The sequence below is a fragment of the Gossypium hirsutum genome, chromosome D03 (assembly GCF_007990345.1).
Source record: "Gossypium hirsutum isolate 1008001.06 chromosome D03, Gossypium_hirsutum_v2.1, whole genome shotgun sequence".
NCBI classification, from domain to species: domain Eukaryota; kingdom Viridiplantae; phylum Streptophyta; class Magnoliopsida; order Malvales; family Malvaceae; genus Gossypium; species Gossypium hirsutum.
In genome coordinates this window covers 48562773-48578274 of record NC_053439.1, presented here as the reverse complement: position 1 = coordinate 48578274, position 15502 = coordinate 48562773, and the positions used below count along the sequence as shown (strand labels likewise).

The following is a 15502-nucleotide window of genomic DNA, read 5'->3' as shown; positions in this document are numbered from 1 at the left end:
CAATTTCACAAATATATATCGTCACATATAAGAATATATTCAATTTGATAATAATAACATTTTTCTCAATACACATATATTCATAGTCAATATATTTCATAATATACAAAATCAATCCATTTCATTTCACTTATGAATTTAATTCAATTCTCAAGTATCAAAGTATTCACCTTAAATGCTTACCATATGTAAACAATTATATATGCAATAATCTACTATTTAATCCGGATTACATAAACACAGACCATGATTTCTAAGCTACTCAACGTCGATTTTATCCTTTCCCTTTTTACTTAAGGATTCCGGTACGACGTTAGCTTCGAAATAAAACAATTAAACCACATTAATACTACACATTTCAACTTCACATTAAATTTCAATTTTCACACTATATTTTGCTTATTCTTCAATTTAGTCCTTAAACCGAGACTAATTTTAACCTTCACAATTAACTTCATATTTTATACTAATTTCACTCTAGACCACATTTAGCTTCCTCTTTTCTAATTTGACCCCTTAATTTTAATTTTTTCACAATTTAGTCTCTGTTGTGCAAAATCAACAATTAATTCCACAATTTAGTCATTTTCCATTTCTAACTTAAAAATCTATTTATTTAATCCCTAATACTTAAACTATTCAACAATGTCAACATCTAAGATCTTGAACAATACTAAAAATTACAATATGGGTTGGGTAGCCCTAAGTACCGGGATTCTAAAAACGTAAAAATTACAAAAAAAAAGACTAAATTAACTAACCAACTTGAATTTAAACCTTAAAAACCCTTAGATGTCATGCGTCCTACCTTCTTTTCTTCTTTCTTTTTCTTTCTTTTATTTTGCTTGTCTTTCTCTTCACATTTTTCCACTTACTTTCTTTTTATCTCATTTATTGTTTTTATCATATATTATATATTATATATTATATAATAATTGTTTACATACTTTTAAATTTATTAACTATTATAATATATATCATATTATTAATTGTTTTAACCCATTTATCGTCCGCTTAAAGAAACAAAGGTATAATTCCTTATTTAGTCCTTTTAGTTATTTTTAAATCATAATTCAACTTCTATTGTATACGCGATTTAGTCCTTATACTTAATAACTTTTAATTTCAAGCAAATTCGCTTAATCGGAACCTAATTAACTACACAACTAGCTTCGTAAATACTTTTAATAAATACTTACAAATTTGATTTACAGGAACTGAGTCCCGGGAATGCACCGTTCGACGCCCCTAACTATCGAGTCGTTACATATTATAAATGTGTTAGTTATATTTCAGTTATGACGTGCAGCTCCCTGTAGTTCTGATCCGACGATCGGGTTGGGTATGGGATGTTACATAATGTTTGTGATCTTCATTTTGAAAATAGTTGTAAAAAGACATGTACCTAAGTTAATAGGATAATTTACGAGTTTTAGTTAGTATTTTGGTTGCATAGTATGTTTGGGTTTGTTTTGGACCTCTGAAGTTTTACTTGATGAGTTTCAATGTTTGATTAATAGATTAGAACACATGTTCATAAGTATTAAGTCATTTAACTAATTATGTTAAAACATAATGCATTGAATGATATGTTTTTGAATGTTTTATACATCTGTGTGGACATTAAATAGGTGTATCTTGATTTGGTATTATAATGGGTATGTTTAAGTAGGAATAGTTGTTCATTTTGTTAAGTTAGAATGTGCATTATAGGTACTCTAGTAAGCAAGTCTCGAAACATCAAGAACATGTCTTGAGACATCAAGAACAAACATGATATAGTTGTTCATTCTCAGGGTAATGATATTAAGACATGGCTAAAATGTCTCAAGAAATAGAAGATTTAGTCTCGAGACCATGAAGTCTAGGTCTCAATATCTCGAGATAGAAAACACCGAATGTAAGGGGTCCGGAACAAGGGAGTTATGTCTCGATATATGTCTCTTTATATAAGGCTCAATGTCTCAAGACATGAACCCTAATGTCTCGATACACCAAACATCAAAGCTAAGGGTTTGAAACATAGGAAGCTTGTCTCAAGACATGGACCACAATGTCTTGAGACACTCACTTGAATTTTGATAATTGAGTTTGGATTCGAGTTCTAACCCCGAATCTAACCTCGTATAACCCCGAAGCACGTTAGTAGATGTCATTGAGCTTTTATCATACATGTTTATAATTATCAATGGAAAATTTCTTGAAAATTATCACATTTGTATACTATTTACCTAGAAATTGTTCAATTTAGTATAAATTGCTAAGACAACGTAATGTGACATAACGCATTCGAATCCAGTGACTGGGTCGGGTGTGGGGTGTCACAATACATATCAGCAATTTGTAATAACAATGTTAACATAATATTGGCTAAAAAAATTATAAATTTTCTATCAATAACTACTAAACATAACAATAACGATAGTTACATAATATTGTAGATTAAGCCTTAGCCCAGTTGGCATCATTGTTGTTGCAACAACTAGGAGGACGCGGGTTCAAATGTACTTAAGAGTGTATTTTCCTTCGATTTATGGGTTTAGTGGAGGTTATGGATGTTAGTAGAAATTGAATAAAACCTTAACATTTGCCAAAATAACTTTTGGAAACTTTAGATATAAGATTCCTCCTATTTAAAGGTTTAATAAAGGTCATGGGTAGTACTTATTTGGTTTTGTAGAACATATAGGGAGAGGGGAATAGACAACTTTTGATATCATGACTTTGACCTTGCATTAGTTAAGAAAAATATTCCTGAGAGAATATTAACACTAATCTTAACCTCCAAAGGTGTTAAGATCATAATAACATCATTTCATCTTCAACATATGATTGGATAGAAAATTCTACCATGGTTTACAATAGGGTAGTGTTTGGTATGATGGAAAATAGTCACTTTCTTGAGAATTTAATCATTTGGAAAGTGATTCTAACATTTGGTATGCCAAATTTTATTTACTTTCCTTGGAATCTAACTTTCTATTGGGAGTTACTTTCCCATGAACATGACAATGTGATTCTCATAATAAAATGTGGGTAAATTACTTTCCCATGTAGATTGGAAAGTTAAAAAAAAATACTAAGACAAAATTGGCTCTATTTTATATTGGTTTAGGGTATTAGTATATTAATAAACGTAAAAAAATAAAAAATACAAAAAAATAAAAAAAAGCTATTGCCTCCTTCCTCTTTCCTACTTGATTTTCTCTATTATTTCCACAGAATCCTTGCAAGTAAGTTTTTATTCCTTGATTTAATTTTTTCCCTGCTACAAATTTGATTTACCGCTTGTACTTGTATGAAATACTTTTCTTTTTGTAGAATATGGGTAGAATTGTTCCATTTAAGTTGTGTAGGAATTGTGGGTTAGATCACCTATGGTTTTACATTACTATGATTTAATTATTTGTAGTTTTACTCAGAGCAATACTTGAAATCAACTACTCTTTTTATATTTCTATGGGTTAGCCTTTAGTTAAAACAAAACATGATTTCATGTAATTTTTTAAATTTATTTCAAAGCAAATTTTATATGTCCATGGTTTTATATATGTATTATTATATTTAGAAAATATATGCAAGCAAAAAATTGAAACAATTTTGCTTTCAATTAAAATTATAAATTAAAAAAATAATTTAAGAATTATAAATTAAATTGTATTACTAAATCTTTAATCCAAGTATTTGTTAAGAATAAAGTTTATTATAAAAATTAAATACATGAATATTATCTTTTATTTAATAAGATAAATTAGTAAATTATCACTACATTCTGATATATAACTTTTAGGCAGAAATTGGAAGGTACGTGTTCGTCATGTTCCAATGGTGCATAATAGTGTTGCAGATCAAATGGCTAAGTGTGCGAATTCTGGTTTGATGAGTTTATGTGTATTTGATGATCTACTATTATCTGTTCAAGGGTGTTGTTAGCTGATTGTAATAGCCCTTCACAGGCTTAAGTGTTGTTTGATGTAATCACAATTTGCTATTATTTTCTACCAAAATAAGATAAATTAGTAAATAACTTCCTTGAGATTCTAATCAATACCTTTCAATGTATTCCAAATGTTATAAAGTAAATTTTTCTATAATCACATTTCATTTGAATCATAACATGAGAAAATATTGAACTGTAATTAAAAGAGAATTATTTTTTCTATAATACTATAATAAAAATTCCTAACCATTGCACTTCAACTTACTTCTTACTACCAAATTACCCCTTGTGCGTGTAAGATTATAAATGTAAAAAGTAATATGTGTTTAAAGATGCATGTGTGTATATGTATTTATACTAGTGTAGATGCTGGTGACGTCATTTTTAAATAAGGGGTACCCCACAATTGTTAGGCAATGTCTACCATACGGATAGCCCCACTTTGTAATATAAGAATAAGCAAGTAAATAAATCACGAGTATATTAACTATGATGTCTCTTATTTTAGGTACCATGGAAGCTCTAAGAAACCTCGTAACCAGAGCTTGTAATAGCAATATATATAGCAATATATATTAAAATGGTGTATAATATATTTATATATGCTTTTAAGGTAGTATCAAGCAAAAAAAAAATTTTAATTTGAAATTTTGAGTATGGAATACAAATTTAAAAATTGTGGTTACCCGAAATGAAATTTATTTTATACTATTTAATATATAATTAATTTTAATTTTTATGATATAAAACAAATAATTTATATTTAAAATAGTAAAAATAAATTAGATTTTTTTTAAAATTATTTTCTTTTAGAAATATTTATGAAACAATATTTAAAAATCACTAAATAAAGTTTATTTTGTTAAAATAAGTCTAAAAATTTAAAATAAAAAAATAATATGAAAAAAATTAAAAATTGAACCAAACCAAATTATGATAGATGGCTCAAAAAAATTGACCAAACCGAACCGATATCACTTTACTTTTAAGGTATAAAATTATCTTTTGTGAATCTCAAGTTGTGACCTGTTAACTAGATATTCATTTACTCTAGAAATAACTTGGATTTAAATCACAATTGTATGTATATATATAGTATATTAAATAGTATAAAAAGAAAAAAATATTATTATATTTATTAATTATTTTGAAAGAAAAAATAAATATTTATCTAATTCAATTGATGTTTGGTTAATTTATGATATCAATTCAATTAAGAAAGAAAATAATTTTAAAAAATGCTTTCAAATTTTTATTAATAAAATTATAAAAAATAAGATAAAAAGTAAAAAAAAAAAGAAACTAGTAAATACCATATTCATTGTGACTTTAATCAAACCGTGTGCAAGTGTCTAGCTAGTAGAATTAACTATACATAGATATAGAGATAGATAGAGATACAGAATTTATATTAGATGAAATGAGGAGACATCTATACTATACTACGAATGCCTTATTTAAAAGGCACTTGTCCATCTTTTTAAATTAAAAAAGTAATGGTTAAATTTCAATTTTAATCCTTCTATTTTCTATGATTACATAAGAAACCTATTCATTCTTTTTCTTTTCTTTTGGCATGAAAATGTTATTGCTAAATTTCAGTTCTAATCCTCTATCTTTTTAAGATTGTGTAAGAATGGTTAAATTTTAGTTTTGATCCTATATTTCACTCAAATTTGAGATTTAATTTTGACATAAGTTAGACACTTTTCTTTTCTTTTCTTTTCTTTTGACATGAGAAAATAATGACTAAATTTCAGTTCTAATCCATCTACCTTTTAAAGATTATATGAGATTGGTTAAATTTTATTTTTGATCCCTTTATTTGGCTCAAATTTGAAATTTAATCTATATACTTTAATTTTGACATAATTTGGTGCCTCAACTTTTATAGTGTCATTCATTAGTCTAACTATTTTATTTAGTATGCTGAGGTGAATTTTTTAGAATTGTTAACACCATTAAAATTCTATACGAAATTCAAGTCTATTACAATGTCATTTTTGTTACATGGATACCAAGGGATTTTTTTTAATTTCAAAATATCACACCAGCAAATTTAACAAAAGGATTTTAACGATGTTAATAAATGGACCTAAATTTTAAATTTTGAAATATAGAGGGACTACATTCTTGAAATTAAAAGTATAAAGACTAAATTTCAAATATATGAAGAGAACAAAAATTATAAGTATATTATAACTTTTAAATTTTTACTCTACAATTTAATCAAAAATAAATAAATAATGAATCAATGGCGAATAATGTAGGAGAAACCATAGTAGTTATCAATATATAAATACATATGGTTACGTGAAGTATAAATCCATATAATTAATGGAACCACAAATAAATAAACAAAGAAATCAATATCAAGTTTGCAATTGACTCAAAACCACGAATTTAATCTCTGATCAACTTCTGCGATTATATAAAAAAAAATATAAACATATATTATCATTATTCTTTGTTGATAAGTCAAATGCTAAAGCCAATTAAAAAAAATTCGAAAGGAGTATGAAGACATTTATTTGGTGAGGAAGCAACTGGGCTGCAATCATGGTGGCTGAACTAACTCATTGCTATGCAAAAAGACAGTTAAATCTGCAGAGGATCTGAATCTAAATTTACTTAATACTGTTATTGTCTCCGACCAAACACCATTAAGACTTTGGCTATACTTAGGGTATGCCTACTTCATCCTCCTTTTGTTCCAATAATATGGTGAAATTGACATTATAATCATTCAACTCCCTCCTACCCATTTATTCACACTCACTCACGAAATCTATTGGTATTAGACTGAATAAAAAAAAGCCCAAACTTGAATGCCCCAAACAGGGAAACATCAGCATGACAACCTGCACTTGGTACTTTGTTCACACTCCATTTAACCCCCCTTTGCTGTTCCCCCCCCCCTCCCCTTCTCTCTCTCTTTCTCTTACTTTACTTCTCTTATAAACATTATAACCATTGTATTTACTTTTATCCTCTCATCTCTCCATCTATTAATATATATATGTATGTACCCTCTTTTTCTCATTACCGCAAAACCCCAAGTCTCAATTTTCCAATCAAAATTACTACAAGACATTAAGCAAGGTGTTCTGGTTTCCATAAGATGTGTCCAGCAGGGTCTTCTAGGTGGTGTCCAACACCAGAGCAAGTTATGATATTGGAAGAGATGTATAGGAGTGGGGTGAAGACCCCAAATGCTACACAAATCCAACAAATCACTTCACACCTCTCTTTCTATGGCAAAATTGAAGGCAAGAATGTGTTTTATTGGTTCCAAAACCATAAGGCAAGGGAAAGACAGAAGCTTAGAAGGAAACTTACCAAGCAACTCCAATTACAACAACAACAACTTTTTCATCACTACTTTGATTCTCTCCCCTCCCCTCCTTTTCAACATCTTTCTTACTATAACTCACCCCCTCCTTTTCCTCAGGTAACTTAACTAACTCTAATATATATATATATTTTTTATTCCAATGTTAGTTAGCTATCAAACAAGACTACCCTTTTATTGACTTCACCTTTCCTACCCAGTTAGAAACAGTTAAAATTGTCCATAGGAGAATATATAAATATATAATATTATCCTTTTTTTTTCAATATTTCATAAATATATAATGATGACTTGAGGATCTATGTAGGGTTTTCTTACAAGGTTTGTAAGATGTTGCACATGCATAAAATTTAAAGATGTACGCATGCATGTGCTTCCTTTTTTGTTCTCTCTAATTCAATATATTGTGAAACTAAATACGAAACTTGTCTTATTTACTCTTAGCTTTTAAATGGATTAAAAAACAATATTGAATATTTTTTTAAAAAGAACAAAAATCCAAAGCTTATTTAAACATACCTGGCCCCCATTTGTTTCTGTACCCATTTCATTTTACTATTTAGTTAACCATTTTTTTTGTGGGTGATAATTTTTATAGCAGGTGGGAGTTCATGATGCAGCAGCAGCAGCAAAGCAAGGGATTAACTACACGTGGAAGCTTGATGTATCTGAAAGAATGGATGTTGATAAGTCTATGATGAAGATGTACGGCGGTGATTTGCTGATGATGGTTGATTTGAGTACTCCCTCTTTATCATCACCATGCTTCTTCACCACCGCCACCGCCACCACTGGACCACCTCCCCTTAAAACCCTTGAACTTTTCCCAGTCACTGCTTCCAATCTCAAGGAAGAGTGCAACAAGAATAACAACGGCTAATTTAAAAACAAAAAACAAAACCTTTTTTCTCTCTGGATGAGGCCTAGGTTGTAACTTGTAACTAGGTTTCTATGTTTTTTTGTTTTCTTTTTTGAGATGAAATGTGGGTGTAATTTTGCTTGTCTTTTTCTTTTTTCTTTTTTTTTTCTGGTTTTCTTGACTTTCTGCAATGTATCTGTGGTACTAGTACTGTTATATTTTTACCTATGAATCTGCACTGTATTTTTCACTTCTGTTTTTTTTTTTAAATTCGAAAACATTATCAGAATTCTAGAATATGAACATGAAAATGTTGTTCAAATTTTTCAAGCTTGTCTTTTGTGTATCTTAAAGCTGTCCCTTATGCAAGGGCTATATCAGTACCTGATGGACCTCTAGTCACACAGAAATCAGCCTTTTTTTTGGCTGTATTTTTTTCATTTTTGGATCTTTCAGACAAGTCAATCAATTATTAATAAAAATTCACATGAAGAAAGAAACCCCATTTTTTTTTCTTATGGATTTCCCCCCTTTTCTTTTTTAAATTTATGTCAAAATGTAGCATTAATCCTTGTATTTTGATAAGTTTGAGATTGAGTCCCTATTTACTTTTTCGATTTAATAATTCCTACCCAACATTTGACAATGACACCGATGGTATTTCTGGGTCAAATTTTGCTTACTATTAGATATGCTTATTAAGTTTATAATGGTTTGCTTCTAAAGTTGATCCTATTACATGAATATATTAATGAAAAATTTTGATTAAAAAAATACGAAGCTTATCAATGATTGAATTAAAATTTTAAATAAAAAATAAAAGTATTTTAAAATATATTGATTAAATCTCAACCCTATTCATGTTTAATGGTACTCGATAGTAAATACACTAATAACCTACATTAATTTATGGAATAAAAAGCAAAAAGCAAAAAGCAAAATCTACTGTTTAACTTTAACACTATACATAACCAGTCCACTAGGCTTTATTATTGTAAGTTAAGAACTGGTATAAAGTATTATATATATATAATGGGGAATGTTATATTTGTATTAGAAAAACAAATATGGGTTTGGAGGTTAATTTATTATATTTGATTATATTTTAAAAAATCCATTTAAATTGCTAAGTAATAATATATATATCTTTTTGCTAAATAATTAATTCTATAAATGAGTTATAATATAGATATAAAGTTGACCAAGCATGCAAAAATAACTAATAATAAATATTAAACTAAGTTTTAATCAAATTAAGAAAACTCCTATATAGAAAGTCCATGTAGGTGTTTGATTATTGGTTTGAGAACATTCAAATTATTGCCTTTGAAATTTGAGTCAAGCTTTCAATGTCAACCCATTCACCTTCTCCCATTTTCTCTGAACTACAAATAGGCGACCCTACAATCTGAATTATTTATGATTGTCATTACGTAAAAAACATGCACATTATCTAATGAAATCTAATTTTTAGATTTCGTATTTTATGAGCAAAACATATTTTATATATATATATTGTTTGGCTATCTGCTCAAGTTTAAAGATTCGTTAAATATTTGAAAAGATTTAGACATAAAAAAAAAGCTTGAGAAGTAACTTAAACAAAAAATTAAACTCGTTTAAAATATAAATCTGATACAAGTCTAATATTCAAAGTTTAAGCTTAACTTATTTTTAAGTTTATAATATATAAAGCTCGAGAAGTGACTTGAACAAAAATTTAATCTTGTTTAAAATACAAATTGGGTGCGAGATTAATATCCAAAGCTTAAGCTCAACCTATTTTTATGTTTATAATAAGAATTATGTAATTTTTAGCATATAAAACTTAAACATCTTATATTATAATATGAATATTAAAATTTATGTTATTTAAGAATTTAATAAAGAAAAAGACTACATAATGATAGTAAAAGGTATATATAATTAGTATATATTACATAAAAATGATATATTTAAAAAAATTAAACAATAACATAAATTAGTTTAAACAGATTAGGGTAACTATTTACAATTATGAACACGATTAAATAACATATTTATTTTATATTTTTAGCCAGATCAAGTTTAGATAAATATATACGGTATTGATACCATAATAAGAAAGGGTGATACCACCTACTCCCCCCTTCCCGGGGTTTGGTAAAATTCATTGTTTAGGCCTTTACATTTTGGTAAATTTTTGTTTTGGCTCCTGAGTTCAATTCCGGCCCTCCACTACAAAATTTCTAGTTGCACCCTTATCATAAACTTGGTATGAATCCAATGTGGATTCAAAACACCTTAAATCTAATCATAAGTTATTAAATTTGATAAAAACAATGTTTGAATAATATGATAGGTATACATCAAAAGTATATAATTGCGTCTAAACACATATTCGTACCATATATATCACTTTTCCAATTAATGGGAAGTGTTAATAATAAAAAGGGAGGAAAAAAGAAAGGAAGAAGAGCAATTGAAGGCAAACATAATAATAACAAAAGCATGCATAAAAATTAATGTAATATTTCAACTTTAGGGACAAAAGATATACGTCCAGCCGATATAATTTAATTACCACATAAAAGAAAGCAAGCAAACGTAATAAAAAGCACACAATAATAATTACTATATATCAGTTTGTAAGCCAATTTCATTTTTTTTTTAAAAAAAACTTACCCAACATTGCATTAAAATCTTAGCCCAAACTAGATTTCAAAACACTGTAGGCTGTTAGATGGCCACTTTTTTTTTAAAAAAAATTACCCTTCAATTTTCGTACAAATAAGGTTTTCCCAAAGGAAATTAAAAAGGAGATGAAATGAATGGCAGAAATGTTCTGAAAATATAGGTTGTAAATGACTATAAAATAATGGTCTTTGAATTTGAAATGCAGCCAAAAATAGATATTCATGGGCCAGAGCTGGACTGACTCGGAGGTGGGAGAGGGGGCTGAATTGGATAAGCTTTCACATATTTGTCTACGAGTCCGATGGAATCAAAATAAATTCCATTCAAACTTAGATTTAATTAAATTTAATTATTGTTATTGTTATTTATATAATATAAAATATTAAAATATTAGGAGAGTTTGTCTATGCTTAGAAGTTTAACTTCACCGGATTTAGTATTTAATCCGAATTATTAGGTAGTAGAAAACTTTAATAATTTTTGTAGTACAAAATGTATGAAATGAAATGAAATGGTGGGTTAGGTCATATATATTTATTTACCCGTGAGGTTAAAAAGGTAATTTGGGGTCTGCTGACACACGAAAAGCAATTTAACACTATCATTTTGCTGTCGTAAGCCCAATGTCGGAAAAATTCAGAAACTATGTCCCACAAATCCTACAACCTTGCTATAATCTACTTTTGTCTTTTGACGACACACATATGGACCTTCTTGGCTCAGTTAAATTATTTTCTTTGTCTCGCCTGCATTTTGTTACTCTTGTCATTCCTATGATTTAAAAACTACCATCTACCTGGTTTTCTACTTATTTTTAACTTTTAATCCTTTTAATTTTTAATTTTAGAAATTCAAAGTCCACTATTTAATATAATTTATTTATAATTCGACTTTACTTTTTACCTAAAATGAAGGGTTTAAATTTCTGTAATTAAAAGTAACAAAACGAAAATTTGAAAATCTAAAGAGTATAAGGACATGGAACACAATTATACCTTACTTTCCCATCAAGTTTATTCGATTGTTTGGTAAGAAAAATTCCTAAACCGACTTAATCAACATTTCGAAGGTTTAGTGGAGATGCTAAAGGAAAGTGGTCTTGGCATTCAAAATCATAAATTTAGAATTTAACCCTCATAAAAGTTATAAATTTATAAGTTACTGCAATAATAAAAATTTACATTTTTAATATCAATTTCATTCTTACGCTGTTGAATATTCTACACCATAGTAGGTTGATCAAGCGTCACCTTCTTCATATACATTTGTCAAGTAATTGTGAGTTTCTATCATTTTCTGTCATTCTCATGAAAGGAAAAAAAAATTACTAGGCCTCAACAACAAGTTTGACGTTGTCCCTAGTAGGGGATTTGTATCTTGTTTCTGTTTGAGAATTTCAAGTGCTTGAAAAAGTAATAAATTTATAAAGTGAAAGCATTTTATAATATTTCAAAAGGTAAACTATGTGCATGATTCACCTTCTTAGGCATACAATGAAGCGGTCTTACTCTGTGAACTTAATCGATAGAGTTAAGAGACAAAATCTCCATTGGAGATGATACTTGACATGTTGAGTGTTTGATCCTGTTTGACCTTAACATGTCATATTAATTGATACTTTGGTGAAAGTTTAGGGAATATTTTCAAACTCATTGGCAGCTTAACAAATACCAAGATTCAAGTCTCATCAACAATTTTATTTGATAGATAATCTATTTATATCTCTTTCAACTCTCTATCATGTTAATGATGTATCCTATTCTTATACCTTCTGATTAAATGCTGAAGTTACATATTTTATGTAATTAAATTGGTCAATTTATGAGAATGCACCACTGATTTTTCCATGTTTATATTGAATTTTATACAGAGGTGCAATTTGGGGCTAAATAGAAGAAAAAGGAAATAATTGGACTAGATTGAAGGAAGAAGCAAAAGAAGGGGGGTCGAAATGGAATTTCGAAAAGATGTAATTGGCTGAAATTTTCTGATTGACTTAGTAAGAGATTATGTAGGGATTTATTTTGATCATGAGAATATTTTTCCCTAATTTTATGCACTTTCTATGTATAGTGGCTTTAAATTAGGAAAGTTGGCTCAAAGCCACTAGTATACCTGAGAATGCACCACTGATTTTTCCGTGTTTATATTGAATTTTATACAGGGGTGCAATTTGGGGCTAAATAGAAGAAAAAGGAAACAATTGGACTAGATTGAAGGAAGAAGCAAAAGAAGGGGGGTCGAAATGGAATTTCGAAAAGATGTAATTGGCTGAAATTTTCTGATTGACTTAGTAAGAGATTATGTAGGGATTTATTTTGATCATGAGAATATTTTTCCCTAATTTTATGCACTTTCTATGTATAGTGGCTTTAAATTAGAAAAGTTGGCTCAAAGCCACTAGTATACCTGAGAATGCACCACTGATTTTTCCGTGTTTATATTGAATTTTATACAGGGGTGCAATTTGGGGCTAAATAGAAGAAAAAGAAAACAATTGGACTAAATTGAAGGAAGAAGCAAAAGAAGGGGGGTCGAAATGGAATTTCGAAAAGATGTAATTGGCTGAAATTTTCTGATTGACTTAGTAAGAGATTATGTAGGGATTTATTTTGATCATGAGAATATTTTTCCCTAATTTTATGCACTTTCTATATATAGTAACTTTAAATTAGGAAAGTTGGCTCAAAGCCACTAGTATAAATAGGTGGTATTATGTTCATTTCATAATCAAGTTTCATTTAGAATATAATCTCCTTCATTCTCACGAAATTATTTGTTGTATTTGGTTCCTTTTTACTTTCAATTTATTAATTTCCAGCTTGTCACCAACCTACACCACTTACATTTTCTTTTTCAAACCTTTTTCTCATTCCCAGTAGGCTAAAACCATTTTTATACCCAAACAAAATTCCAGCCACATACTTAAACCACCCACTTTTTATCCATTTCAACCCTATTTTTCATTTATCCAACCCTCTCCAGATATGCCAAACTCTAATATGCCCCAAAATTTAGTCAACTAAACTCATTTCAGCTTTAGGTTGGTGTTAACTTCGTCAAGACCCGTGAGTTACGAACCCAAGCAATTCAACTCCTAATTTCCAGTATTTATTATTTCTCCGGATTAAGAGTATGACTTCATCAACTCACAAAGTCAAATCAACACTAAGTAAAAAAAGACGTCATTTGAGTTAGTGTGGTTAGACGTACAGTTGGAATTTCAAAAGGATCGATTGTCTAATTGGTTTTCCGTGAACACATTGGCGTGCCAAGTGGGGATTGTTGTTTGGTTCCGTCAAGAGAAGTAGTAACCAGATTTAAATGTCTCACGCGGTTGAGGGCATTGGTTCGAGCTAGGCTCTTTTAGAACGCAAAGCTGCCGGAGTTCTAAATCACGAACGTTTCGTAGGTTGTTCGACCGGCAATGGTTAGTTATAGGACGTTCCATAACTAATTTACACAATGAAGAGTTGGTGTCCGAGGCGTCTTTGGTAGCTTTAACTAGCTTATTGGAAAAGAGGAGTTCATCTAATTTCGAGGATCGGTTCAAAGACGGAAAAACCCTCGCCTGAAGCTGAGCTAAATTTAATTGATTTTTCTTCAAATTTACTTCACTGTTTTTCTTATTTAATTGTCTTCAGCTTTTACTTTTTACAAATTTTTTCTCTCTGTTTATTTCAGGTTTCATATTTTATCCCCCCAAACTTCTTGGGCACGACAACTGCCCAGACATAAATCTGGTCGAGAAAGAAACAATTTTCAGTAAACCCAGTCTTTAAGGGATCGACCATGCTCCCTATACTGCTCAAATTTGCAAATTAGGTGTAGGATTATATTGGTGGAATCGATGACCATCACCTTCATAACCTTCTCCCACCTAAATTTTGTGATGAAGAAAAACCCAAACATTTTTGTCAAATTCTGCAAAGCTATTCGAAGGATCATTGATCTCTAGTTTACCCAATAAAAATGTCATTTGTGGACATTTATTATGAGCCCTAATAGATCCATTAGAATTGTCCATTTCTACACTTGCCATAGTTTCAATTTGTTTCACATTTCAAAACATTAAACATCAACTAATTGGAGTCTGGGTTTTTTTTCCTATTTTAAATTGATGAAACTTTATATAAGCTTTTTGTCTATGCATTTTTGACAAATATAGTTCCTTACAACAAGTTGATTGTTCTAGTCCTTCAACTTTTCAAAATGTGTTTTTCTAGTACTAAGAAACTTTTTCCATTAATTCTGTAATATAATTTGGGTAAAAGTATCATGGAGGCCCTTGTACTAGAAGCTAGATTACACTTTTCCCCCTCTACTAAAAAAATAGGCAAATTAGTTCCTATAAATTATATCAAAGTGTAAATTGGTCCTTCTATTAAAAATTTTATCTATTTCTGCTATTAAAAACTGGTCTTTGTACGTTAGCATGAGGTACACGTAGCATGCCACGTATCATTGTTTGTGTACTCTGTCAGCCATGTTAGTTTTTTTACAATAGAAATGACTGATTTTTTTAATAGAAAGGACCAGTTTACTCTTTAATCTAATGTATAGGAATTAATTTATCTTTAGAAGGGGCAAAATGTAATTTAACACCTAATATAGGGGTCTCTATGATATTTTTACTATATTTTGATGACATGTACGCTTTTTTATTCTTTATACA

At 29.1% G+C, this 15502-nt stretch overlaps 1 protein-coding gene across 2 annotated transcripts; it reads left to right on the top strand.

The window, feature by feature from the left end:
* The first annotated feature begins 6932 nt into the window (after positions 1 to 6932).
* On the top strand, positions 6933 to 8401 carry LOC107950884 (WUSCHEL-related homeobox 3). Of its 2 annotated transcripts, none has more exons than XM_016885806.2 (2): positions 6933 to 7391; positions 7891 to 8401. In XM_016885806.2, exons 1-2 carry the CDS (start codon positions 7062 to 7064, stop codon positions 8170 to 8172), a joined length of 612 nt encoding a protein of 203 aa, XP_016741295.2. In that variant the 5' UTR covers positions 6933 to 7061; the 3' UTR covers positions 8173 to 8401. The 2 variants fall into 2 exon arrangements, with proteins under 2 accessions (XP_016741295.2, XP_040946278.1); XM_041090344.1 differs by having other exon boundaries at positions 6938 to 7391; positions 7894 to 8401.
* The last annotated feature ends 7101 nt before the right edge of the window (positions 8402 to 15502 follow it).

Coding starts and splice junctions, on each gene's coding strand:
- LOC107950884 (XM_016885806.2), top strand. CDS start 7,062: ATGTGTCCAGCAGGGTCTTCTAGGTGGTGTCCAACACCAGAGCAAGTT. Junction 7,392..7,890: donor CACCCCCTCCTTTTCCTCAG/GTAACTTAACTA, acceptor TAATTTTTATAG/CAGGTGGGAGTTCATGATGC.